Source organism: Vitis vinifera, chromosome 8, assembly GCF_030704535.1.
Source record: "Vitis vinifera cultivar Pinot Noir 40024 chromosome 8, ASM3070453v1".
NCBI classification, from domain to species: Eukaryota; Viridiplantae; Streptophyta; class Magnoliopsida; order Vitales; family Vitaceae; genus Vitis; species Vitis vinifera.
Window position 1 is genome coordinate 15,069,315 of NC_081812.1, and position 27,285 is coordinate 15,096,599.

General features: G+C 40.7%; 4 protein-coding genes across 6 annotated transcripts; 2 read left to right on the forward strand and 2 right to left on the reverse strand.

Moving 5' to 3' along the window:
• Positions 1-86: 86 nt before the first annotated feature.
• LOC100243090 (uncharacterized) lies at positions 87-2,803 on the forward strand. Of its 2 annotated transcripts, none has more exons than XM_059739092.1 (6): positions 87-850; positions 1,191-1,269; positions 1,340-1,440; positions 1,604-1,730; positions 1,862-1,923; positions 2,428-2,803. In XM_059739092.1, the coding sequence occupies exons 1-4, from the start codon at positions 557-559 to the stop codon at positions 1,610-1,612; spliced, it is 483 nt and encodes a 160-aa protein (XP_059595075.1). In that variant the 5' UTR covers positions 87-556; the 3' UTR covers positions 1,613-1,730; positions 1,862-1,923; positions 2,428-2,803. The 2 variants fall into 2 exon arrangements, with proteins under 2 accessions (XP_059595075.1, XP_002274142.1); XM_002274106.4 differs by having other exon boundaries at positions 1,353-1,440.
• A 5,745-nt stretch (positions 2,804-8,548) lies between these two features.
• Positions 8,549-21,969, reverse strand: LOC100253341 (uncharacterized). 2 transcript variants are annotated; one of them, XM_010655187.3, is made up of 4 exons: positions 21,617-21,969; positions 19,285-19,457; positions 17,679-17,877; positions 8,549-9,227 (listed from the first exon to the last, which is right to left on the reverse strand). In XM_010655187.3, the coding sequence occupies exons 1-4, from the start codon at positions 21,696-21,698 to the stop codon at positions 9,016-9,018; spliced, it is 666 nt and encodes a 221-aa protein (XP_010653489.1). In that variant the 5' UTR covers positions 21,699-21,969; the 3' UTR covers positions 8,549-9,015. The 2 variants fall into 2 exon arrangements, with proteins under 2 accessions (XP_010653489.1, XP_010653490.1); XM_010655188.3 differs by lacking the exon at positions 19,285-19,457 and having other exon boundaries at positions 21,617-21,832.
• Positions 21,970-23,066: 1,097 nt separating this feature from the next.
• Positions 23,067-23,938, forward strand: LOC100258474 (pathogenesis-related protein 1C). The gene has a single exon (XM_002274032.4). It carries the CDS (start codon positions 23,107-23,109, stop codon positions 23,851-23,853), a length of 747 nt encoding a protein of 248 aa, XP_002274068.2. The 5' UTR covers positions 23,067-23,106; the 3' UTR covers positions 23,854-23,938.
• Positions 23,939-24,874: 936 nt separating this feature from the next.
• Positions 24,875-26,782, reverse strand: LOC100263625 (protein ALUMINUM SENSITIVE 3). The gene is made up of 3 exons (XM_002274004.5): positions 26,429-26,782; positions 25,697-25,942; positions 24,875-25,314 (listed from the first exon to the last, which is right to left on the reverse strand). Exons 1-3 carry the CDS (start codon positions 26,660-26,662, stop codon positions 25,000-25,002), a joined length of 795 nt encoding a protein of 264 aa, XP_002274040.1. The 5' UTR covers positions 26,663-26,782; the 3' UTR covers positions 24,875-24,999.
• Positions 26,783-27,285: the final 503 nt, after the last annotated feature.

Consider the following 27,285-nt stretch of genomic DNA (forward strand, 5'->3'; position numbering starts at 1 on the left):
TTAATGACGACTTTAGGTTATCTTTGAATGACTACTTTAGGTTATCTTTGGAGCCACTTGGGCACCTCGCTCGGGTATATTCAAAGAGGAATTGTCGATCTGCATCCAGGCGTTGGTCGGGGCCACTGGCTGCACTTTTAGGTAGTGGTGTAATTAAAAATGAAGACAGCGAAGTTTGAGAATGCGCACTCTCTTTGGGCTTGGCTTCTTGAGTAATTATGCGTCCCGGAGAATTTGATGTGAAACTCGTTTCTGGATAATTTCTAATAAATAGGTGAAGGAAATAGAGGGATTGTGCAGTGGAGTTTGTTTATCAAGCTATCTTCTTTTATTATTTATTAATTTTTCTTTAACCCTTTTTCTCTAAAAGGAAAAATAAAAATTACCTTTTTTCAGAATAATAATAATAATTAAAAAGAAAAAAAAAAGAAAAGAAAAGAAAAGAAAACAAACAAAGAGGTGTTGTCTCCACCTGAAAAAACGGCATCGTATCATTTCTCTTATTTACAGTCATCCGCTTCGAGACGTTAAAGGGGGCGGCGAAAAGTCTCCAGCCATGGCTCTGTGCTGGTGTAGTACCATGACAATGATGTCAGGCGCATACAAGCAACCACAGAAAGGAAAGGGGATGGGGGTGGGGATGGGAATGGGGAAGGGGAAGGGGAAGGGGAAGGGGAAGGCCCAGACAAAGCAAAGGCAGAGCAGAGGCAGTGATGGCATTGGGTTCGGGGGCAAAAGAAACGATCCTACATGGCAGTGCATCCAGGGTTGTGGAGCCTGCTGCAAGCTTGACAAGGGTCCTTCCTTCGCCACCCCTGAAGAAATCTTCGACGACCCTTCTGATGTCAAGGTTTGTTATGCCCACATCTTGTTCGATAAAATGCTGATTTCTTGCTTTCTCCTTCGACTCTTGGTTGAGTTTTGATGCTCAGCCCCAATGTGGTTCTGTGGATTTGCCTGTTTTTGTGCTTATTTTTGACCCACATATATGAACGCAACATCATAAACACGCCCTAATCAATCAAATACTGGCAGCTATATCATCAAAATAATTGTGGTACAATTCGATCGTCACATTAATACTGGCATCTTTTATGTTTCTTAGCCCGATGGTGCTAGCAAGTGCATATGGATGTTTAATGGGTACTCATTTCTGTCCATTTCTCTGATTTTGATTTCATAAATTGCAGCTTTATAGAAGCATGGTAGGCCCCGATGGGTGGTGTATACACTATGAGAAAAGCACACGAACATGCTCCATTTATTCTGGTAAGCATTTGCCTGTTCTTAGCATTTATCTTTAGGAGCCTGTACCTTTAAACTCCTAACACCATGTCAGCCTTTAATCTCAGATCGTCCATATTTTTGTCGTGTGGAGCCAAATGTTTTCCAAACATTGTATGGAATTGGCAAGAAGAGATTCAACAAAGAGGCATGCAGGTTGGCCATTATCCGTTTTCTGTGGTCTTACTTGAACACTAAGAAACAAATAACAACAAAATAAGAAGATTTAAATCTTGTTTAGCCCCTGCTAAAAAAAACAAAAAATTATTGTGTGCCACACCATCATTTTCTTGTAATATTTCAGTTTTCTTGCTTGCAGTTTCTGTGAAGATACCATCAAGGCAATTTATGGCTCTCATTCACAAGAGTTGGATAATTTTGTTCATGCAGTACGGAGCACAGATTCTAGTTAAACTATTTGGTTTGCCCTGTTATGAATGCTCAAGGTCATTACTATTCTTTCCTTTTTTTGGTGAAGTATGTGAGGTTGAACTGGAAGGCTTCAGTTTTGCTTGTTTTTTTTTTTTATGTGTGTCCAGTTAGTGAATTATCATACATTGACATATCATTCTAACAGGTTCTGAGCAGATTCTATTGCATCTGAGGTATAATGCATAAACTTGATTGCAAATAATCTTGGTAAGGCAGTTCTTCTTTTTAACCTGTTTCCTTTTAACATTTCATGATCAAAGAGAGTTTTCTCTGTGGCTTATGTACAGATGTGCACATATAATAGTTTCTTGACTGAAGGCTTAACTGATCATTTGTTCATCTCAATCATTAATTCCTGTTGGTCAATGGAATCAGTTGATGTAGATTACTTCTCTCTTTCTGCATAGGGTCATTCTGTTTGCTTACTTTCAACATTAGTCTGTTAGTGTCAAACCCTGTACTGTTGTGAAATGTGAAGGCACATAGAAGAGCCAGTGGCCAACCACTTATCAATGTGCTTTACCCCTCAAAAGGCTGGCTTTTCCATTTATAGTGAAGATGAGAACTATATCTTTATAAACCTTCCATTTGAAACTTCTGAATGATTGGAGCCCCTAAACTTGAATCTTTTACATTACTCTTCAAAATACTTACTTGTGCTTATGGGACAGGATTGGCAATTTTTATTTGATTGCTTTTTTGCTTTTGCAGATAACTATTGTCCTGTGCTATGAAGTAGGAGAATGAAAGATTGTAATTACAATGTGGCCACAAGCACAGAAGCAGTTAAATCCACATTTTAAAGATGGGTTATTTGGTCCTTAGCAATCTAAAAGTAGTCTTCCTTATTGATAGAAATGTAATTGAGGATGCATTACCCCTGTCAATCACCTGAATAACAGGTTGATGGGTTGGAGTGAATCCAAAGTTGAAGCAACTGCTTGTATTTGCACTTTTTCTTTACCATCTTAGAGCATCTTATGACTTCTGTGCTTCTTTGAACTTTGTGTAGAGATGCTCAGAATTATGACCCTTTTAGTTTCCAGTAAATGCCCCAAAGAGGCTGGTATTGACTTTTGTTGGTTAATAGTTTCATTGTAGTTGTTTTTGTTTGGATTCAGGTAGCATGGTCAAGTTTAGGGTTCAGCATATCTTTCGCTTGACTCATGGCAGCTAGCTGTGTTCAGAGGTTGGTAAGTGCAACTTGAAGACTAAGGAATTACTTTCAACCTGCCTTGAGGGCAACTACCTTCACTATTGTTGGTGACTCAAAACACAATTTTTCCTTTTAGTCTTTATGCCAGTGAACTTCAGAGGAATCTCCATTAATGGTTAAGTTGGAGAATGGAGATTACTCCAATTTAGAGGGAGAACATAGGATTGGTGATTTATATGGACGAGACTTGAAACCAACAACCAAAGTTTTTTTTTGATAGGTAAATAAGAGTTTGTATTAGTAAAGCCTAGAAGCGGCGAAAAAAGTACACACGAAGTATGCAAACAATGCCCAAGAGCTAGGCAAAAAGGAAGATGAAAACCTTTCACCTAACTAGATAAAAGCCACTCTATAAAATCAATCATGGACAAAAAATGATCCTCTAAAATACACACTACCCCAATTCACAAAAGTGTACAAAAAAAAAAGTTTTAAAGCTTGGTCTGATCGTTCTGTGTCATTGAATATTCTCTCATTTCTTTCCTTCCATAAGGTCCACATTAAACAAAGGGGGGCAACTCTCCAAGCCTTGTCCTTTCTCCTACTCACAAAAGCACCATGTCAACCAATCAAATTTCTTTTCATTGAGGAGTGTAGGACCCATTGCACATCAAATAAAGAGAAAAGCAAGCTTCATAGCATTGTAGCCTTCTTACAAAATAGGATCAAGTGGTCATTGGTTTCCTCTTCCATTTTACACAAGTAACACCTATTTGGCATATTCCAACCCCTTCTTTTGAGTTGATCAATGGTCAAGATTTTGTTCCAAGATGCTTCCCAAGCAAAAAGGCTTACCCTCATTGGAGCCCAAGACCTCCAAATAATACTCCAAGGAAAAGGGTCATTAGAGGCTCTTGTGAAGGAACGGTAGAGTGATTTGATAGAAAATGAGTCGTTCTTACTATTCTTCCAACTCAAGACATCTTCCACATCTCTATTCAAAACCAAAGGATGCAATTTTCAGAACCATCCCTTTGCCTCTTCCATTTCCCAATCATTAAAGTGTCTTGAAAACAAAGGATTCTAGCTACCCACCTCCCCGCTCTCCTCCCAAGCATCAAACACCCACTCATCCTTGTTGACAGCCAACATGAACAAATTAGGGAAATCATCTTTCAACGTTTGGTCCTCACACCACAAATCCTTCCAAAATTTGACCTTCTTCCCATTCCCTACGGGGTCTAGAGCGAATACTTTTCCCAATCTTTTCTAATAGCTTTCCACACTCCCACACCATAGGCTCCCCTCGCTTCTCTCGAACACCAACCTCCTTTCTCTACCCCAAATTTGTCTATGATGACTTGTTTCCACAAGGAATCTCTCTCTACAACAAATCACCAACTCCACTTCCCAAGTAAGGCTTTGTTTAGGGTCACAAGGCTGTGAATACCTAAGCCTCCTTGCCTCATATCAGCATAAACTGAACCCCAATTCACCAAGTGCGGTTTTTTTTCCAAAGCACTACCGCCCCACAAGAGGTCTCTTTGAATCTTTTCAAGTCTTGTACACACCTTCTGTGGAATGACAAAAAGTAAATTGGGAGACTTGAAAGAGTGCTTTTTATCAAAGTAAACCTCTCCCCTTAGAGAGATGTTGCCTCTTCCACAAGGACAAACATTTTTTGAATCTCTCTTCTACTACATCCCACACCCTTGATGATTTGAAAGGGGCACCCAAGGGAAGACCCAAATAAGAAGTAGGAAGCTTCCCAACTCTACACCCCATCATCAAAACAATATTCTCTAAAGAATCAATCCTTCCTACAAGGATAACCTCACTTTTATCCCTGTTCACTTTTAAACCAAAAATTGCCTCGAATCATAAGAACACCCAACTCTAGTATCTTAGCTACTCACTATTGGCCACTCCTCGCAAAATAATAGTGTGTTGTTAGCAAATAGAAGATGGAGTAGATCCCTTCCTATTCCACTACTACTTCCTACCTTAAACCTCTCGATGAAACCCCCATTTCTGGCTCTGAACAACAGCTGGCTGAAAGCCTCCATGACTAAAATGAAGAGATAAGGAGATAACGGGTCACCTTGTTTTAAACTCCTAGTGTTGTGAAAAAAGCCTGAAGGGGTTCCATTAATTAAAACTGAGAAATTAGTTATGGAGATGCACCACCTAATCCAATTAATCCATCTATGCCCAAACCTCATCTTGGACATAACTAATAGAAGGTAGTCCCAATTGACATGATCAAACGGCTTTTCAATGTCTAATTTTAGAAGGAAACTAGAGAAATTACCTTCAACTTGGAGTGTATAGCCTCATTTGCAATGAGCGCGACATCCAGAATCTGCCTATCCTGAATAAAGGCATGCTGGAACTTTGAAACCACCTCCCTCACAGCTAGTTTCAGCCTATTTTCCAAGACTTTGGCGAGCAACTCGTAAAGACTCCCAACTAAACTGATCGATCTGAAATCTTTCAACTCTTCCACACCCCCTTTTCCTCTCCTTTTTGGGATCAAAACGAGAAAAGTGGAGTTTAGACTCCTCTAAAAAGTGTCAAGCCGGAAAAAGTCACCAAAAAAGGGCCATAATCTCATCTTTGGTAAATTCCCAAGAAAATTGCCAAAATGCCATGGTGAAGCCATCTATGCTAGACGTTTTATCATTGGAGAGGCTGCACAAGGCTTCGAACACTTCTTCTTCTAAGAAAGGCACCTCTAAACTTCTGGACCTTTTTGTCCCCATAACATGAAACTGTAAATCCTCAATTCGCTGTCTCCAATCCTGATTTTCCAATAACAAAGTCTGATAAGCCCTACACATCCCAGACTTGATATCTTCCTCATCATTAAGAGTGACCCCATTAATTTTTACCTTGGATAAAAAATTCCTTCTCGCTGGCCATCTTATGAAAAAACCTGGTATTCTTGTCTCCCTTCTTTAACCAGGTTTCCCTTGATTTTTGTCTCCAAGAAGTTTCTTCCATTAAAACATAATTCTTGTATTCTTCCAAATCCCCCATTTGAGCCTCTGCTTCCTCAAAAGATAAGGGATTAACACTCTCCTTGGAATCCGAGAATTGAATTTAAGAGAGAGCTTCTGATTTTCTAACAAAGACATTACCAAAAACTTCTTTATTCCATCTTCTTAGATCCCTTTTAAGAGCTTTCAACTTCTTAACAAGGCAATGGTTGTTAGATCCTGCAACTGAGTACCCGGTCCACCACTCTCTCACTAGCTCTTTGAACCTGAACCCATCTAACATAAGCCACACATTCTCAAAGCAAAAAGGAGTTTTGCCTTTTTTAACCCCTCCACCTTTCAAAGAAATGGTGCAATGATCAGAGACAATTATAGGGAGAGCACATTGAAAGACACCCGCACTCTAACTCCAAGAGATCCAAAAAATCAGGATGCCTCCTGAAGCACCCCTAGCATCAACTGCACCTTAGTCCATAAACCTTTTAGCACCCAAGCTTTTCACCACCTTTAACAACATCTCTTGCACCTTTGTTTCTAAAAAACAAACCAAATATGCCTTCTGAGATCTAACCACCGACTTAATCATCCTCCTTTTCTCCTTGTCGTTGAGCCCTCTAACATTTCAAGAGAGGATTTTGATTTTTATCAATCCACTAGAATCAGTTCCCAATTGTTCTTACTGCTCCTATTCACAAGCACAGGCTCTCCATAGCTAACTGTGCAATTTGATCTCTTAAGTTTCCTTTTAGAGTGTGATGTGGACACTGCTTTCTTCCTCCTCCCTCTACAAGGGGTCCCCCCCACTAGTCGTCTTCTTCAACTTCTTCAAAAGTAAAACAATTTTTTCTTTGCACCCCTCAACCGGCATTCCCAATTATTATTATTATTATTTAATTATGTTGATGATAGTGTAGATTTGTTAATTCCTTTTTCCAGGAGGAAATGTAGATACCTGCCAAATGTAGGCGGAACTAAGAGAAATCCGTAAATGATGCATTATGCCATATTTCTGAAACAATAGTTGGAGAGAACAACCTATCAAGTGAAGTGGATTAGAGCCATGTAATGGAAGCATATCAAGATATTTATGTTAAGCATTTTCTGTTTGCCTTTGCTATGGATATTCTGTCAAAGATAAAGACACCCTGCACCACAGCTGGTAGGTCGGTGCCTATGTCACCTCCTTTTGGGTCTCTGCAGTCTGCCATAATCCCAGATAAATGCCTCACGCCTTATAATTTTGCATGTACCATTTAAGTTGGTATTAGGGGCTTCTAGAGGTAGGAGATTAACTTTGCTTAAGAAGGCATCCTGGGGATAGACAGTGTCTAAAAGGGAGCAGTGCCCTCTTATCAACGACAAAATGGATGGATATCTGAAAACAAATCACTAGGATTTTCTGGAAACCAATTTAGCCGCGCCCTTCTCCCTAAGATGCCCCACCTTTTCTCTACTTTTGTACCAAAAAGAGATTCTGTTAAAGAAGGTTGGCTAGGCATGTAGGTTATCAGAATTTTATCTTCATACACAGATTTTCCAGAGGAATGGAATCTCTGATTATTCGCTGGATAGTGGGACACTGAAACAGCATTTCTTGATTCTCTTCAACTTTAAAATGCCTTTTCTAGGAACAACACTCGTTGCCAAGAATCTCTGTGATCTGAAGCAAGTGTGGGAGCTGAAGCTCAGTCTGCAATGGCAAGCTTTGCTGTTGGCTTTTACGACCGGGAATTCAACAACTATGATGCCATTGCATATGGTCTCAGTCGTGATATTGTTGGCGTCTATGAAAAACCTCTTCATCTAATATTAGATGCAATATTTTATTATCCTCATCCTGTTTCAGACTCTGACTCTCCCCCTCAAGAGAGGTCTGGTTATGGTTCCATATTTTGGCCCCAAGAAGTGGAAGAGCATGATCTTACAAACAGAGCAGCTTTGGGCGATGATGAGGAAAAGCAACAGCCTTACAATGGCGGTTCAAATTGGCTGAGTGAATATGACCCATCTATATATCAATGCTGGGGAAAGGATTTCCAGTTCTGTGGACGGGGCACCGATGACAATGGGTATAGTGGTGGATTGGAGAAGACTGAGGACTCCTACCACGGTGGAGAAGAGTATGACAGCTACTACAAAGAGGTGGAAAAGCAGCCTGCTTATGATAATTACGGTCCTTGGTCTAGTTATGGGTCCTTGTTTGGATGTGGTGCAGAGGAAGATTTTTACGAATCTAACTGGCAAGAACCGAAACTCACACAAAGCTTTCCAGATGAATTGGGAATTTATCAAGGCATCTTTGGTTACCGGCCTTGTTTCTTCCAGAAAGACCAGAAAAACTATGGTGAACAGGAAGCTTACGACCATGGGAATCCATGGAAGGGAACTGCTGATTATCTTTTTGGAAATTCATTTAGGTGGTGAATCAGTGTACAAGGGAGCTAATGGAGATCTGAAGCACACCTCTCGAAGCTGTACTGCAAGAACTCAGGAGTCCAGGCATGATAAGTGATCATGTGTAAGGGTTGTTTCAACATGTGAATTTAGGGCCTCTACTTTATGGGGTTAGAGTGATGTTAACTGATTCCTCTTTTTTTTTTTTCTTTTTTTTTTTTTACTCGTATGCTTTTCTTCGTCTTCCAAAAAATAAATCAGTTGAATGCATTTTCCAAGCATGTGATCACCGAGAGGACGCCTGGAGATTAAATCAATAAAATCATGTACAATTACTAGTGTTCCTGTGGAATCAAAACTAATTATCAAATTCCACCAATCTCTATTTGTAATGCAAGCATCCCTATGGACGAGACAGGTTCAACGCTGGTTGGTGTCATCATGGACCATGAACCGTTTGGGTGATTGGCATGGGCCTTAAATCAATTAGCTTCCCACATATCATACCAGCTCTAAATCATTTAGACACCCCTCTACAATGAGGCAGCCTAATTTTTTCCAGGATCTACATCCAGAAACTGCAAAATGCATAGTAGTTTTTGGCTTTCTTTCAGAAGAGAGCTACCCTCTTATTTGTTGATGTCTGGTCACGTGTTGTCCTCTTCTTCCAACGGAACAAAATTAGCCAGGCCCAACTTGCTGTACAAGTAGTAGGAGGTTGTGAAGCAACATAAGATGCCACTTATCATATTACAGTGCCAATTCATCCTCAATGTCATCACCATCTTCAAAAAGCTTCAGAAACCGAGCCTGATCTTGCTCCCTCTTCCTCTTTTGCCAGTACTTATACACAGCCACAACTGCTAAAACAGATACAATTGAAACCAAAGCACTGACCATTATCACTAGAACGAGATGCACTCCCTTTCCTCCATCATGTGAGCCAGTAGTGTGGTCAGAAGCTACAAAAACAAGGGAACATAATCAGACGAGATAAACATGTTTTGAGTTCAAAAACAGAGTCAAACACCAACCATTGCAAATCAAAGTGTTAAAGAAAGTTTCAAGTCCTACACCCTCAACCATTAGAATGATCTAGAAGATGAATAGAATCATTCAGTTTAACAAAAACGGGAGGAACCAAGAAGCAAACAAGCATCAAAGCATCTTAAGGTAGCACATGAATGTGAACTAAAAACAGTATGATCTGAGAATATGCATCTTAAAATGGGGACTTACGGACTTAATTAAAAACTGGTGGCTGGGAGAGGATTTCAAGGTTCTTTTAGCTTTGTTCTTACCTCTAAATTCAAACCCCTTGAAGGGAGATCTAAATGTTTGGAACAAAGAGGTGCTTGGGAATGCAACACCTTGGATGACAAGTACCTTAGATCAAATTGGTTTTTAGGATTCAAAGAAGAGGGAAGCTTTTCTCTCTATCAAGGTTGAGACTAGAAGAGTGGCAGTCAAAGAAATATAATCGGTGGGCCTGTTTGAAAGAAACTGATGCAACAAGCAAGAAAGAAAAATATGTCTAACCCAAGAAAGTCTAGAATCCACCAAAGGAATTCTCAAGAAGAGATTTCTATTAACTGAAAATTTAGAACAAAAGGCAAAAGATCTTTTTCCATCATTTTTCCCAATAACCCTTTAATGTCTTCACAACTTCCAACTTTTAGAAAATGAAAACTCATAAATATCTAATATAAGTAACCAAGTACTACAAGTCTCAAGTTTCCTAGGTGATTTAGTTTCTGACACAGGACAGCTAGTCCCAAGAATATAGTCAAGTTTTCCTAGGTAATTTAAATAATATTCTGAAACTTGTTTGACTATTTTCTTTGGACTAATTGTCCTGTGTCAAAAATTGCTTAGATATATAGAAGTCAAGAATTGTGGTTGGATAATGGAGATAAGACAGATAAGAATACTAATTTTTTCACAAAATGGAACATGTGCTAAAGAGAAGGAATAACATTGGCCAAATAACAGGGCATGGCGTAGGGCTCATGAAGGACTCTAAGATTAAGGAGGGGGTGTCAAACTTCTTTCAAAGTCTTTTTTCTAATTTGACAATTCAAACTTCAGGCTTCTATCCTTTCAAAGCCTGACCTCCCTAGAGTAAGAGTGTGTTTAATAGTATTTCTATTCGAAGTGTTTCCTCTAAAAATGTTTTTGGGGGAATCACCATCAAATACTTATCTAGGAAGCACTACAAGTGATTTTTCAACTTTTAAAAGGGTTTTTAAAATTTTTCCAAACTCCTGAATTTTCTTAAAAAACACTTTATGCTAGAAGTGCTATTTAAAAGCACTACCACATGGAGTCTAAATCTCTTTGAATTTTCTCAAGCCTTAACTTGACTTCTCTTGAAATACTAAACAATGATATAAAAATATGGGCAAGTTGGATAATTTGTTCCAGATCAAAATAAGCCTTCCCTTTTAAAGAAATATTGTCTTTCCATATCAACAACCTTTTGTAAAACAACACTTCTATCTCATCCCAAACCGCCATTGATTTAAAAGGAGCGTCCAATGGAAGGCCCAGATAAGGAGATGGAAGCTCTCCTACCCTGCAACCCCATTCATGGGACAACTCCTCCCATGTTATCCACCCTTCCAATTGGAATCACCTCATTCTTTTTTAAGTTAATTTTAGACTTGATGTGGCTTCAAACCACATCAACCAGTTTAAATAGATCAATTGATCTTGAGAAGTCTCACAAAAAGAAAGGGTGTCATTTGCAAACAACAAATAGGACACCACCTCCCCCTTGTCACCTCTCCACATGAAATGCAAGCGTTTTTAGCAAATCCCCATTATCATTTTAATCATCATTTTCCTAAACTACTCCCAAGATGCTAGTGCTCATTCAAGGAACTGTCCTAAAGATCATTAAAGAAACTATCCCCAGACATTCAATTTAGCCATACAACTTCATGCTCATTTGTTTCTTAATGATACGTGCATTTGGATGTTCCAAAAATGGACAAGTCCATTTTGTACTCCTAATACATTTTATGGCACAAAAACATTACCTTGATGGAGTTGTTATGCGAAATGAGGCAAAATTGACATATGATGGAATAAATCTCTCTTCACAAATTGCACAACAAATTTTCCAAGTTCCCCAAAAGCCCCCACACTGACCTACTAATATGACAAATCAGCTTTAGAATGCATTGTCTAGATTAATAACATGAATTAATATAAATGAGTCTCAATGAGTGTTTGAGGCTTTCACTAGTGAGATGTCTAGAGGAGGAAGAAGATGGTTTACTGTGGAGTCCAAAGCTTTTGAACTTGTGATTGATGAAGTAGGAGGCAAGCTGAAAGGATGCATTTGGGAGAGATGTAAAGGGATATCATCTTGGATCAGATTTGGAGATGCAAGTCTCAGCAGTTTGTTGGTAGGAGTGGAGTCCTGCTGTAGAGATAGAGTTGATAGAAATTGGTCTTTCGCATGGGAGGAGGAGGGAAAGAATTATAGATTGGAGCGTTGTACAAATGAGGCGGGAAGATTTATTCTCTGTTCTGTTCGTGATTTAGAGGCAAAAAGATTTTGCTTAATTTTTCCAAAAGGGAAGAGGTTATCTAGAGGGTGGAATATCTTGGCTGAGAAGCTGAGAGAGGTTGGGGTAGCTCCATCTGGAGGATTAAAGGACCCTCCTTCTCTTGAGGTGCTGAAGAAGGAAAAGGAGTTTGATCAAAGGACATATGCGGATGTAGCAAAATTGAAATTGGGTAGACTTGGGGATAAGGTCTGGTTGGAAGTGGGAAGGAGGGTAAAGTCTGGTAGATTAGAGCAGCTGAGTCGTTGCTTAGTGGGTAGATGGGAAAAGGTGGAGAACCATCCCCCTGAGTTGGATTACCTAAAAAACTGGGCTGTCCACGCTTGGCTCCTTAAAGGCAAGCTGGACATAGCTGTAATGGGAGGTGGGCTAATGCTCTTTAAGTTCGAATTGGTTAGTGAGGCCGAGCGTGTTCTTGCTAGAGGGAAGAGAAAGGTTTTAGGCAGTGTATTATTGATGGAAAGATGGCACCCGGAGGTGGGGTGTTTTAGCAATGGAGCCTTTGCTAACAAGGTATGGGTGAGAGTGGTAGGTCTTCCCCTTCACTTATGGAATCGAGAGGTGTTTAAGTTGATAGGAGATGGTTGTGGTGGGTTCATTGTTGTGGACAACAAGACGGATTCAATGGCAGAGTTGCAATGGGCTAGAATGTTGGTGAAAACGATGGGCAGGGACACACCTTCCTCCGTCCAGATTGTGGATGAGATGGGGTGCTTCTCAATCCAGCTGTGGTGGGAATCCCCACCTTGGTTCTCTCAGGTGGTGCCGGCGGGAAGTGGTCTTGGGAAAGGGGCTGCAGTGGCTGTAGCAAATACAGGGAGTGGGTCTCGTGATGAGTGCAGAGGAGGCGTGTTGGTGAAGGTTGGACAGCCAAAGGAGTAGAGGGGAGTAGCTGAGCCGCCCTATGGTAGCTCTTCAAAAGGGGTTACAGGCTTTCCATCTGAGTTGGCTGAAAGGGGGCTTGGAGCGGAGGTGACTGATGGAGAAGATAGCCTTGGGATTAGAAGTCAAGGTGTAGGGAAATCAGCAAGTTTGGGAGGTTTTAAATCCGGGCCAGCAGCTTGTGATTATGGGCCCATCTGGGAGGCCCAATTCAGGAGCGGGCTTGGAGAGGCTTGTCTCAAGCCAACCTATGAGGGAGCCCAGATGGTTGGGCCAGATTGTGAGCCGAGGCCCATCACGTTAAAAGGGTGGGTAATGGGCTGCGAGGATAGGCCTTTTCTCATAAAGGGCTCGATTGTGGGCTGCGAAGGGAGGGCCGACATGGGTTTTGAGCCTGAGTTGGGGGGGATAAAAGGAAATAGGGCTTTTCCTCATGCCGAGGTCGAGAAGATGGAAATTAGGGCTACGATGGAAGCTTCGGGTGGCCAAGATAAGGAGGACGGGGGGTCTCTTGCTTTCTCGGAGGAGATTGGAGGGATTCAGAGTCTCTCACGGTGAAAGCGAGAGCGCGAATGACTGAAGAAGCTTTGTCAGCTGAGGCATCCAGGTACGAGTCCGTTACCGATGTTTTTGGGGGGGATCGGGTCCTCTTCTCTTCTTCTCCTCTCTCTGGGTGCGATCAGGCTATGGTGGTGGGGGGTGTTACGGGTACGGTAGTCATTGAAGAAGGTGTTGGGTATCAAGCTCCGTTGCGTGCTGTGCTAATTGATGGCAGTCCGTGGGAGACGGGTACAGAGGGGGAAAAGAATATGGGTATCAGGTCACAGGAGAGTGAGGATCTGGAGGAAGAAGAGGACCAAGGTAGCAGTTGGGATGACAGTAGCTTGGCTAAGTTCAGTAAGACTCTGGGGTTCTCGACAGATGGTGTTGAAGGGGAAATTCTTAAATTACTGTTAAGGCTGAAAACTAGAAGGGATCAAGGCAAGAAGAAAGGAATTTCAGGAATGACTAGGTTTGATAGGGAAGTGAAAAAATTGGAATGGTCGATTAATTATGAAGGAGAAAGCAGGAAGAAAGGTTCGGATAGAAGAAATGGGGATAGAGCTCTGTGTTTTAAATGAAGATTAAAATCTTATCTTGGAATGTCTGGGGGGTGAATGACAAAAATAAGAGGAGTTTAATTAAGGCCTTAATCAGATCCCAAAAAGTGGACTTGGTATGCCTGCAGGAGACTAAAATGTCACAGATGTCTTTAGGGGTGGTGAGAAGTCTTGGAGTGGGGAGATTTTTAGATTGGGGAGTTCTGAATGTGAGAGGGGCAGCTGGAGGGGTGCTGGTTTTTTGGGATAAAAGAGTGTTGGAGCTGGTAGGGATGGAGGTGGGTCTCTTCTCCATTTCCTGCCGGTTCAAAGAACTGTGAAGATGGATTTAGTTGGATTTTTTCAGGAGTGTATGGCCCTACCTTGAAGAGATATAGAGAGCTGTTTTGGGAAGAGCTAGGGGCCATCCGCGGGCTCTAGAGCGATCCTTGGTGTATCGGAGGAGACTTCAATTTGATTAGATTTCCGAATGAGAGTGGAAGAGGGGGGAGGTTGTCTTTTTCAATGAGAAGATTTTCGGAAGTGATTGATGACCTGGACTTGAGGGATCTCCCCCTTCAGGGGGGTCCATTCACCTGGAGCGGAGGTTTGAACAATCAAGCTATGTTTAGGCTAGATCGTTTCTTGGTGTCGGAGGATTGGGAGGGTCACTTTAAGGGGGCAGTGCAGTGTACTCTTCCTAGGCCTGTGTCCGACCACTTCCCTATTCTATTGGATGGGGGAGGGGTTAGAAGAGGTCTTGTCCCTTTCCAGTTTGAAAATATGTGGCTTAAGGAGGAGGGTTTTAAGGACTTGTTGAAGGGGTGGTGGCAAAGTCTAAGTTTCAATGGTTCTTTTAGTTTCATCCTTGCTGAGAAGTTGAAGGCTTTGAAGGCTATTTTAAAGTCGTGGAACAAGGATGTTTTTGGGCAGGTGGGAGTCAATAAGAAATTGGCCCTGGACAAGGTGATTTTCTGGGATGGTCAGGAAAAGCTTCGCTCCTTATCATTGGAGGAACTGGAAGCTAGAAAGGTAGCAAAGGGGGACTTCAAAAAATGGGCTCTAATGGAGGAGGTTTATTGGAGACAAAAATCAAGAGAAGTATGGCTAAGGGAGGGTGATAGAAACACAGGCTTTTTTCATAAAATGGCTAACTCCCATAGAAGGAGAAATTGCCTGTCCAAGATTAAAGTTGACGGAGTATGGTTAACAGAGGAGCAGGAGATAAAGGGGAGTGTGGTTAGAGCTTTTAAGGACCAGTTGACTGACCCGGGGGGCTGGCACACATCTATGGAAGGTTTGGACTTTAATAGAATTGGAGATGAGGATGCAGCTAGACTGGAGGAGGTATTTTCAGAGGAAGAGGTCTTCCAGGCTCTTTCAGACCTGAACGGGGACAAGGCTCCGGGTCTAGATGGTTTCCCCCTTAGTTTCTGGCAATTTTGTTGGGATTTTTTCAAAGAAGAGGTTATGGGTTTTTTGATAGAATTTCATGAGCGTGGCAGATTCGTCAGGAGCCTGAATTCGACCTTCCTGGTCCTAATCCCAAAAAAAGCAGGCGCCGAGGACCTTAGAGACTTCAGACCGATCAGTTTGGTAGGCGGATTGTATAAACTATTGGCAAAAGTGCTAGCTAACAAGCTTAAGAAGGTAGTAGGCAAAGTGGTGTCTTCAGCTCAAAACGCCTTTGTTGAAGGAAGACAGATTCTCGATGCTGCCCTTATTGCCAATGAGGCAATAGATTCTTTGTTGAAACGGAACGAGAGTGGGGTGTTATGTAAATTGGACTTAGAGAAGGCATACGATCACATAAACTGGAATTTTTTGCTATTTGTATTGCAAAGCATGGGATTTGGGGAGAAGTGGACCGGGTGGATCTCCTGGTGCTTCTCTACAGCAACGTTTTCAGTCTTGGTCAATGGCACTCCGGAAGGCTATTTCAACAGTTCAAGGGGGTTGCGTCAGGGGGACCCCCTATCCCCTTATCTTTTTGTGATAGGAATGGAGGCCCTTAGTAGGCTGATCCATAGAGCAGTGGGGGGAGGGTTCCTATCAGGTTGTAGAGTCAATGGAAGGGGTGGGGATGGGGCTTTGGTCTCTCATTTGCTGTTTGCCGACGACACTTTAGTGTTTTGTGAAGCTTCTGAAGATCAGATGGTTCACTTAAGCTGGTTGATGATGTGGTTTGAAGCTATATCAGGTTTGAGAATCAACTTGGACAAAAGCGAAATTTTGCCGGTTGGTAGAGTGGAGAATTTGGAGACTTTGGCTCTCGAGGCTGGCTGTAAAGTGGGCAGGCTGCCTTCTTCTTATTTGGGGATTCCTTTGGGGGCGAACCACAAGTCTGTGGCTGTTTGGGATGGGGTGGAAGAGAGATTTCGGAAACGACTGGCCTTGTGGAAGAGACAATTTATTTCCAAAAGAGAGAGAATCACTCTAATTCGGAGTACATTGTCAAGTATGCCCATATACTTGATGTCTTTACTTCGAATGCCAAGAGTGGTTAGTCTAAGGTTGGAAAAAATTCAAAGGGATTTCTTGTGGGGAGGGGGTGCTTTGGAAAGGAAGCCTCACCTAGTTAATTGGGATACCATTTGTTTGGACAAAAGGAAGGGGGGCTTGGGAGTTAGACGTCTATCCACCCTTAATAGGGCCCTTCTTTGCAAGTGGAATTGGCGTTTTGCGAATGAAAGGGAGAACTTTTGGAGGCATGTCATTAGTAGGAAGTTCGGGGAGGAAGAAGGGGGTTGGGTTTCTAGAGAAGTTAGGGAGAGTTATGGAGTAGGATTTTGGAAGGAAATAAGGAAGGAAGGTGCCCTTATGCAAAATAAAGTTGTTTTTTCAGTGGGGAATGGTAGAAGGGTAAAATTTTGGAAAGATAAATGGTGGGGGAACTTCGCCTTATGCAATTCTTTTCCCTCCTTGTATGCTTTTGCCTCCTCTAAGGAGGCTTGGGTAGAAGAGTTTTGGGATTCTTCGGGAGAGGAAGGGGTTTGGAGTCCTAGATTCTCTAAGCCCTTCAATGATTGGGAGGTGGAGGAGGTGGAGAGGCTTCTTTTAACAATCCGAGGTGCAAGGCTTATTCCTCTTATGGAAGATAGAATGATGTGGAAAGTGACTTCGAATGGGATTTTTTCAGTTAAATCCCTCTATAATGATCTATCTTCAAGAAGAGCTGGTCTTTTCCCTCATGGTTTGATCTGGAGCCCTAGTGTGCCTTCCAAAGTGAGTTTTTTCGCTTGGGAGGCTTCTTGGGGTAAGGTGCTAACTATGGATCAACTTAAAAAGAGGGGATGGGCTCTTGCTAATAGATGTTTTCTGTGCTGTGAGGAAGAGGAGTCTATTGATCTTATTCTTATACATTGCTCCAGGGCAAGAGTTTTATGGGAGTTATTGTTCGCCCTTTTTGGAGTGTTTTGGGTCCTCCCATTTTCGGCTAGAGATACCCTTATTGAATGGAGGGGCTTTATGTTGGGCAAGAAGCGTAGAAAGGTGTGGAAGGCAGCCTCGTTGTACCTTTTTTGGGCAGTTTGGATGGAAAGAAACAGGATTGCATTCGATAATGAGGACTTTTCGGTTCATAGGTTGAAAAAATTCTTTTGTTTATAATCTTTGGGTGTGGACAAAGTCAGTTATAAATGAAGGTCCTCTTCCTTTACTTAAGTTTTTTTGATTGGCTAGGCGCTAGATGAGGGATGGTTTTGTATCTTCTCTTCTTTTGTTTGTGCCTTAAGGGGCCTTTTGTATACTCCCTGTATGCTTTGGGTTTTCCTCAAGGTGCCCATTTTCTAATATATTTCTGTTTTTGCCTATTAAAAAAAAATAACATGAATTAAAATAAATTGACACCAATGAATAGATATAAGAAGATACTAACCTTTTTGAAGAGGTATACACTCTGGACATAAAAATGTGGCATTGAATTCTTTGTTCTTGAAATGAACATATTTTCCATCAGAAGCTATAAAATCAGAAAGGCAGAACTCCCACTCATCGAACACATCATCTGATTTTATGCTGTCCTTTTCATAGAACCCACAGCGCTTGCATTTTTTAACTGCAATTTCTGTCAGAGGCTGAAAACATTTCACAATTACATTATTAGCTACTCCACAAAAGCAATGCTTAACTGCTTCAGCTGAACTAAGCTTAAACGGTTAGAACATGGCAAACACATAAGCTCACATATAAATGAACACCTGCACAAAAGCATTTTCAAGCTTCTCAGTAAAAAGCCCAATGAACAAATTTTCACCACATTTCTATCCAATAAGTAGGTTCATTAACATTGCACCACGTATGGGTGCTTGGTGTGACAGTCATTGGGCAGAAGAACATCATTTTTATTAGTACATGTGTGGTTGAGAGATGCCGAAAGACCAACAAGCATGTAGACCTTTTGCTCACAGCATGGGCCGTGACATTGGTAAGGTCAATCTCCAAATAAATTAATAAGGCCAATCACACATCACAAATGTAGAGGAAATGAGTGCTTTTTCTTTTCTTTTCTTTTTTTATTTTATTTATTTATTTATTTTTGATAGGCAAATGAAGAGGAAATGATATAATCACTACTACTTTGTCCAAGCTCACAAACCCCAAATTCAAGCCTTTACAGGTCTCCAAATCAGTTTGAAGGTTCAGCAAATACCACAACAATAAATAGCCCATCATGAAAAGCTATTCAATGAAAAGAAGAAAAATACAAGCCTGGAAGACATTCATGATTTATCACTGCAGATGCCTATGCAAATGTCAGTTGTCGGGCTATCCCAATGAATGAAGCAAACTATGAGTTCTAATTTTTTTCAAAATATTGAAAGCAATCTTCCCCACAAAAATATAATAGGCAGAAGATATACAACTGCTTGCTAGTGATTTTCTATTTCGTGAAACCTGATGAGCATTCTCACTCTCCTTTGGTTTAGATTAAGACCTATTTCAGCATATTTCCTAATTCTGCAAGAAGTTAGGTCATCTACATATACTCTAGGACTAGTTAGTCAAGAATCATACTCAGTCTTGATAAGCATAGATTCAGGAAGCATCCAGTTACAGGAGGCAACATACGTCTAGAAGCATGACAGCGTGTTCTTCAGAGTTCGCTCAACTGGCAAAGGTCCTAAAATGCAAATTGTTTGTTCTTATGTAGGCTCTTCTTTTGCACAGTTTTACAGTTTCTATGACAGAGGTAGAAGTGAATTTCTTCCAACTCTATTTGCTAGGAGCTTCTGGAACTTGGTTCAACTTAATAGCAAACTCATAACTAAAGAAGAACCACAAATAGAGTATTTGGAGGAACTTATTATTGGTCATGAGAATAGGATTCTTTAATTGCTCGCATGCATCATGGAGAAAACTAAAGTACCCATAAAAGCACTTCATGAAACTCATGTGCAGTTTTGACAAAGATAAGCTAGAACAAAAATATATTTCTAAAAGTGTAGCAAACATCCCAGAGAAAAGGATCATTCTCTACAAACCTGCCAAGATTCTTCACCCTTAAAAGTATATAAGACATGTGTTTTCTTCACATCTGGTATAACTGTCATATTCTCTCCTTGACATTGAAAATAAAATGTTGGTTTTTCTAGCCACTCGTGGGTTTTAAAAATCACAACAGAATCAAGTGTAACAATTGCAGAAGATATGAACCCTGAAAAGGAGACATTGTCACCAAACAGTCAGACACTGAGTAAGAAGAACCTAAAACTTTCAGATAGAATTTACAAAAGCATTTAAAACTTAAGCATATAAGTTAATGTTATCAAGAAAGATAAACTTTAAAAACTTTTCAACACAAATTTTCCCCAAACAAGTTTTCTCAACATTAATAAACCAAAGAAAATTCGTTCACATACCTCAATTTTCACCAAAAGCTCAGGAAAATCACTATAGAGAATTAAATATCACAGAAGAAAGAATAAACACAGGTGCAATCCAATAGAGGGTCAATCCCAGTCTTGAAGTTATTGTTCAACATCATCAATATTGGTGGTGAAAGATTCTCACTTGCCTCTAATAACAATAATAAAAACAAAATAACAAGAAGAACAACAACATAAATAGCTTTCTAACTATTACAAAATGAATATATATATGAAAAAAAAGAGCAATCACATCAAGTTATGTTGATGCGACCTCCATCAACTCTCTTTTAGTCTTTTTGGGTGCCTACAAATATTCCCATTCTTGGAATTCTCAACTGAAACAAATTTCACTTATGCACAGGGGTATCCCAGACTTTAGCTGTTTTTCTTAATATCTCCAAATCACGAGTCCTAAACTTAGCCACTTGTTATTTCTTGGATACCATAGAAGTTCTAGCCTATGCCAACTGCAGAAGGTGCCAAAGAATATAATAGACATTTATATTTATATATTTATTTTAATATTTATAAAAAAATCAAATTTATACAAAAATAAAAGGATATAAATATAAAATAAATTGGCTAACTTTACCAATATATAGCAGTGGAATCTCTTTCCCTGTGGATGAATCTTAAATTAGCCACTCAAGGACACAAGTGCACCACTTTTATCACCACTTCCTTTTATCTCTTTAGCCATTACCTCTATCTTTCCCAATGAAACCTAACACTTTCCCAGCAAAGGGATGAACCATGGACCCCTGGATATTTTATCCAATTGAATGCTTGTGAAGTAATCAAATGCTCTGAGCACATACAGATGTAGCATATATTCTTGTTTACTTATCAAAAAAACAAAAAAGAGAGAGCTCTTGACCTATATACGAAGAAGAGTTCTTGGAGGACGGATTGTAATAAAGGCTAAGCAATTCATCTAATAGTGTTTGCATGGAATAACCACGAGTATCACTGCCCACCCAAAACGCATAATGCTTCTTGCATAAGCAAAGAGTGACGTTTGTAGGTTTTTTGTCCACTGCATGTACAATTAACTAGTACCCAGCTTAAACAGTTATCCACCCACAGCTTACCTATCAGTACTGGGGGATTATTTTCTTGATACTCTTTCTCTGGGTTATGCCCTTTATATGGTGTGCCGAGGCAGCATGGCTTGTTTATTGAATAACATACTTGTCTCTTAGGTGTCATTTTGCCCAAAACTCAGGGTCAAGCTCCATGGAGGTTCTCTTAGGACTGGGAGAAGAGCCAGACAATACATAGCTCTGTACGATAAAAGAGGTCAAGCCTCTGTATTTCTAACAGACACTCGCCTTTACTAAAAGTTGCTTTGTATAAAGTCAAAAAGAGATCAAATTTGGAGGTAATTAAGATGATCATCAAGCTAGGTATTATGGTAAGCCCATGATTTCAATGAGAGTTTATAATTGTGTTCCTCCATATCGAGTTTATTAGGTGGATGCCACCACGAAGGGGTTTTTTTTCTTTTGATCATTGTTAGACATGGACCAAAAAGGCTGACACAAAAAAAAATATAATTATGCAACACTGCCCTAGCTGCATGAATAATACGACAATTGATAGCCACGGCCCTATTGCTTAAACCGTTGGTACCATAGCTCCCAAATGTCTACCAGCTCATGTTCTCAGTATGGAATTTGTTTGTGCCATAGATGGATAGATAGATAGATACCAAAACTCTTTTGCTTAAGAGTCGGCTCGCCATCATTCATCTCCTCCAATCTCAACTCTCAAAAGCCCTAAAAACTAACATCAGTTCAATAAGAAACCGTAATTGAATCAAAAGTCCTTCGTTGCACACACTGCTAGTCAAAATTATATCATAATTTCGGACGAATTTTTAATTAACAGCTGAACTCAAATGAACAAGCAAATAAATAAATCGTTTGTTTCCCAAGACTTTTACCTGGAAAGCAGCTGAGGACGATCCAACAGACAAGAAAATGAGAAGAAACCCTAAAATTGGGCAGAAACCGAATCGGCGACATGGGGATTCTTTGATCGGTTGCAGAGAATATGGATGAAAATTTTGGGAAGATCTCCCTCGTTGATACTTGCGTTCAAAGAAATGACCGCCTTGCATCGCTTCTCTGCCACGCCGAAGCGTAGTTCGCACCCAAATAACGGCCACTTATTTGTCGCCACGTTAGATGTGGGACCTACTTTTGGACACGTGATGCTTACATGGCGGACAAGGAGGATTAGTGGTGGAGAGGAGTCCGGAATAGGACATGGGATCCACGTGGCAGCATCGTAACGTACTTAATGGTGTTGCTGGGGACGGAATTCTGGTTCTATCCTCGTTGTTCTACGAGTCGCCGCATCAGAACCGTCGAGATTTTAGACTTTGAAGGATAGTCATCTTTGACTGATGAAGAGGTTTACGTGTCGATCTGCCTGCGATTCTACTTAATGGGGTCATCAAATATTGCAATAAAATCATTGAAATAACAAATTCGAGGCGGTCGAATAATAGGCATTATAAATAGATGTAAGAATTTCTCTACGGTGAATAAATTGTTATGTCATCCTTATTAATATATATTTATATTTTCTTAAAGGTCAATCATGTTGTTGTCGCATTAATTTTTTATCGAACTATTTTTAGATTTTTCCTCAATTTTTATACCTTCTCACGAACGCAAGTGTCATCTTTTCAATAGTTTAAATCAAAATGGTTTATAATATAAAATATTCTTTGGATCTTTATAATAGAATTCAGGTTAAAATGATTTTCTATATGTGTCAATAATATAAATCATTGTTTATGTTTATGGGAATACAATCTTATTTTTATTTATTAGAATACTTTGGATTGTGTTTGATATGATATGACTCTTATTATGAATACGTTTCATCCGTATTCATAAGAGTACAACTTAACTTGTGTTTATAAGTATATAATTCAATATCCATGTTCTCATGAATTTGGGTAATGATTATAATGTCCTCTTGACATGCATGCTATTTTTAACCTTTAGAAACTATCAAATTGTAAACTTGGCATTAGAGAAGGATTTACGGCATACGTTCAGATTTTTGACTATTTACCTGTGGGCACCCTAAAACTTCGGCAGTTCCAGCATTGACCCAAAAAAAGTGGTACGTGTTTGATTTACTAAAATAACAAATGGAACTGGAGTCTTGCCCCATTATGTTAACAAAACTACGAACATTGCCCTTGTTATGGTAAAAATAATAGTGATATAAATTCAATTATTTGACATAAAAAGTATATGAACTTGCAATTGGTTAAAGGAAAAAAGGTGGCAGCACAAGAGAGGCATGGCAGTCTGGTAGATTAGTCTTATAAACAGAGTCAATTTGAGAACCCGAATAAAATAAACCACCCTCTCTCCTCCACCTCTTTTAGCTGCCGCTCTCAAGGCTCAAGCTATGAGAGCCGCCGAAGGAAAAACCAAGAAAACCAGGAGAGGACCGCAGCATAGCCAAAGCCAAAGAAACAAGCCAAGAACAGCAATGCCGATGTCGAAAGCTCCAATCATCGCAGTCGTTATCATATTGGCGAGTCTCCTATTAGACGCCGTGTGGGCACAAGAACCAGCTCCAACCAACGGAACGGCGGCAAAACGGAAGCTATCGCTGGGAAGTATGGCGCGGGAATTTGTACTGGCCCACAACGTGGTCCGCGCCCACTACCAGGAACCGCCTTTCAAATGGGACAGGGGCCTAGCCCGGTACGCGCGACGCTTCGCCTCGAAGCGCGTAGCTGATTGCCTGATGATACACTCGTTTGGGCCGTACGGAGAGAACATATTCTGGGGTATGCGGGATCACTGGACTCCAACAGATGTGGTGGAGTCATGGGCGAAAGAGCACAAGTACTACAATAAGGACACCAACCAGTGCACACAGGGCCAAATGTGTGGCCACTACACCCAGATTGTGTGGAGGGATAGCGTTCGATTGGGCTGCGCCCGTGTGAATTGCCTCAATGGAGGTATGTACGCTATCTGTTCCTACGATCCTCCGGGCAATTATATTAACGAGAACCCTTTTGACAGCAAATGGAACTCCGATTGGGGCGACGAACCAGAGCCAGATTCCTCCACCACTCCACCAACTTCAATTGACCCTCCTTCCCCACCCTCACCACCTGCCGCTCAGCCCTCCCAAACTTAGTTGGACCCCTCATACCTTTATACTTGCCTCCGCAGCTCACCATTGTATATATTACGCATCTATATCAATAAATTTTATTTATTTATATTTTCATGCACATATTATTTTTATTCGCAATATGTAAAGTTTAGGCATGGCATCACCACACATCCCTTTATCCATGTCCATATTTTAAAATTGTTTTCATAATACTTTTGCAATTTTGATATAATTTTTGTTCACCTGTATGGGTCAAACTCCCGTTTGGGCAATGTAGACTCTGTTTTGTATCATCCTATGAATGACACATTGATTCTGGGAACTTGAAGGAAAGCTACTTCCTAACCATGTGAGAGAATATGCATGGTTTTTTTTTTTTAATCAAAACACTTATTCCTAGGGTCATATGCAATCCTGTTTCCAAGCTTTGGCATCATCTTCCGTTTCTATCTCATACCAGTTTCCCAAATTGTTAATTACTATGGATTTTGAATCGAACTGGAACCCAAGAGGCAGATGATTTTAAGATTTAACGTTTCTAATTTATGGAGTTAGATAGGTCGGATTACATTTCAGTTGACTATCATCTCCCATATTTTGTGTGGCTGTGTTCTGTTTTCTTTTAACAAAATATTCAAGCGCAAAGAAACTCTGGAAAAAACCATCACAGTCACCACTGCCAAGTGCTAAAACACCTTCGGCATTGGTGCAAACGACCACCAAGAAGTCAGCACCAAACTTACCATTGGTGAGAAAGCCCTCCACAGACGAAAAAGACAGAATGGTTATTGAAAAACTTCTATTCCAAGCGAATTAATAAATGTATTATCTCAAGTAGTGGTTGCCTTTTTCTACGTTCTAATTGGAAACCAGTTAAAATATAAGTGACCCTTTGGCCTTTTTTAACAATCGGGCTTGCTGCTTCCAGCCCAATTTTCTAAGGTTACAGTTTCTATGGCTGCACTGCAATTCATGGTGACAGGATGGCCTTGCATTCTAAGGCAGAATGTTCAAATACTAGACTTTTGTGAACATTGATCCATGCAAAATGATCTACCATTGCCAAAAACAGAGTAACGTGATACAGATTATACCATTCCCCCACTTCATGTATCAGTTTTGATCACATTCAATGGGATAAGCACTAGGACATAAATGACATGAACCTCAATCTGAACGGAAGACATGGGTTTCCAACTGATAGGCTTTGGTGAAGAAGGCAGGCCAACAAAGGTATGTTGACATGATGCTGCTAACCGTTGATGCACCAACAAGCATGTTCATTACAACAATCTGCACTTGAATGGCCTCAAGAGGGGAAGCTCCTCCCATTATAAGGCCCGTCATTGCACCAGGAAGTGAGATGAGACCCACAGTTTTGGCATTGTCCAATACTGGAGAAAGTGCAATAACCAGAGCCCTTTTCATTTGCTGAAGTGTGGCCTGGCGTGGGGTTGCCCCAAGAGCCAATGCTGTCTCCACCTGTACAAGAATACAACAACTCATATTTAGTCAATGTTAAATGTTCCCTAGTTCCGAACTGACTTAAATTCAGAAATTAGGCAATGCAATCATTTGCCAGGAAAGGGCAGAATTTTCATTCAAGGGAAATAGATGGATTCGCAAAAGACAAAGTCAAGGAAGAACAAGACCCATTTATTTTTTTGGTTGAATTAGACTATTTGTTAATCATACCAAGTAACATCGGATCCCAAGCGGCTTGATTCAGGTCAGAGGGTTTAGGTGTAAGAAAGGTTCCCCATGAGCGATAGGGGACAAAAAGAGGAAAATAGGAAGACTGGTCAAGAAGGGTCATCTACAATAAGCACGATTTACCAAAAAACGTATAGTACTAACAACTAACCAGGTTCAATTGTATCTTGATGTCGTCTCTGAGTCTTTTCATTGTAACCCCAGTTACTGTCATTGCATTTCCAACCATCATTCCCGCAACTGGGATGATGTAGCGCGGCGTAAAAGGGAAAACATTTAGCACGACAAGCAGGAACAGGGTCACTGCGGTGCCAGCCAAGATAGAAGCTCCAGCAACATACTTCCCACGAGGTACATGTTTAGCACGCTGGCCCGCTGTATAACCAGCCACCGATACCTGCAGGGGCACACGTAACAATAACCTTTAAACATTAACCAAGACAAAATCAATCTTTGAAAATCCTACTGGTTGACTTGTACGTAGTTGATTCTACCGACCCATATATCTGACTCTTTGTGAGATCACAATCATTTTCTCCTGTCACTTAGCTGAAGAATATCAACAGCTCAAAACGATTAAATGATTGAGCTTCCTGAGGAAAGGATGGTAACAAGAAAACTGCTCTTATAAGAACAATTGCCCGTCTGGGTCACCGTTGAAAGTTATTTTTTTTTTGGAAATATCTCCGTTATAATTCATAAGGGCTAGTCAGAAGACATAAAATGGAACACTTTTCTTCTTCCTTTATTTATTTTGTCTGGTGCTGATCAAAGAAGTTTTCTTCTATGGTCGCTTACTTTCAAAGAAGCGCGACCATTAAAATTTCTGAAACAAAGAGCATGGGAAGTAAATATGAACAGTAAACAGAAGGAGAAAACGAACCATGAAAAAGTAAACAAGCAGGATCCATCCACTGTTTGCCTGGGTGAAAATGAACTGCAGTACAAAACCAATGACAGAGAGCTGAAGAAAAGCCCTTAATATCGAATATACCATCTCACCCTCCAATCCTAACTTCTGAAAATACGACAACGCCACCGCCATCAGCACCACCGCCAACGCTGCCACCGGCTTCACCATGCCCCTCAAAAACTCCATCACCCAGTCAAAATCCATCCTTACTCACCTCAAATCAACAAAAAAAGAAAACCAAGAACTTGAAATGCAGAAGGCAGCAGAACCCTGTGGTCCGTAGATAAAGGCAGGGGCTCGAACCTTCCCCAGTTGTGAGATAGGCAAAGAGTGAAGGTGATAAGTCATCTCGGGGAGTTGCCATTTGAAGGAATGACAGATGGGTCCCACTAAAAAGATATAAAAAAAAGATGCCCGCGATAGCAACCAAACGTACGGTACGACGAGTCCGGAATGGCCGGATGTATTACCCACGCGCCACAGCATCGATGGGACGATCGTTGTTTTACACGTGGGTGCGTGAATGGCACGGCGGTTCGACACCGCAAGTGCGGTGGCTTTTGGGAAGATTTGTTTTGTTTTTTGTGTCGTTTGGCGCCCATGTAGATTGATTCCTGAGTGAGGAGGCATGTAAATAAATGCGGGACGCCTGCCCCTGTTTTCTCTTGAATAAAATATTAAAATTACAATATTAGAATGATGGTGGTTTTGGCAGTTGCGGAGCAATAATGAAATGTGGATTAGATACTTGGGTCATCTCCCAACCCACTCTTTGTCGGCCTTTGGGGCCCCTAACAACTTGTCATGCGACTTGCTTCCTTTATCAT

What these genes read in the sequence shown, in the direction of transcription:
- LOC100258474 (XM_002274032.4), top strand. Translation starts at nt 23,107, where the DNA reads ATGAGAGCCGCCGAAGGAAAAACCAAGAAAACCAGGAGAGGACCGCAG.
- LOC100243090 (XM_002274106.4), top strand. Translation starts at nt 557, where the DNA reads ATGGCTCTGTGCTGGTGTAGTACCATGACAATGATGTCAGGCGCATAC. An exon ending in AACATGCTCCATTTATTCTG is followed by an intron (nt 1,270 to 1,352) that starts GTAAGCATTTGC and finishes CTTTAATCTCAG; the next exon opens with ATCGTCCATATTTTTGTCGT. An exon ending in TTCAACAAAGAGGCATGCAG is followed by an intron (nt 1,441 to 1,603) that starts GTTGGCCATTAT and finishes TCTTGCTTGCAG; the next exon opens with TTTCTGTGAAGATACCATCA.
- LOC100253341 (XM_010655187.3), bottom strand. Translation starts at nt 21,698, where the DNA reads ATGTCGCCGATTCGGTTTCTGCCCAATTTTAGGGTTTCTTCTCATTTT. An exon ending in CGTCCTCAGCTGCTTTCCAG is followed by an intron (nt 19,458 to 21,616) that starts GTAAAAGTCTTG and finishes TCTCCTTTTCAG; the next exon opens with GGTTCATATCTTCTGCAATT. An exon ending in AGGGTGAAGAATCTTGGCAG is followed by an intron (nt 17,878 to 19,284) that starts GTTTGTAGAGAA and finishes AAATGTTTTCAG; the next exon opens with CCTCTGACAGAAATTGCAGT.
- LOC100263625 (XM_002274004.5), bottom strand. Translation starts at nt 26,662, where the DNA reads ATGGATTTTGACTGGGTGATGGAGTTTTTGAGGGGCATGGTGAAGCCG. An exon ending in TGCTTGTTTACTTTTTCATG is followed by an intron (nt 25,943 to 26,428) that starts GTTCGTTTTCTC and finishes GTGCCCCTGCAG; the next exon opens with GTATCGGTGGCTGGTTATAC. An exon ending in TCAAGATACAATTGAACCTG is followed by an intron (nt 25,315 to 25,696) that starts GTTAGTTGTTAG and finishes ATTCTTGTACAG; the next exon opens with GTGGAGACAGCATTGGCTCT.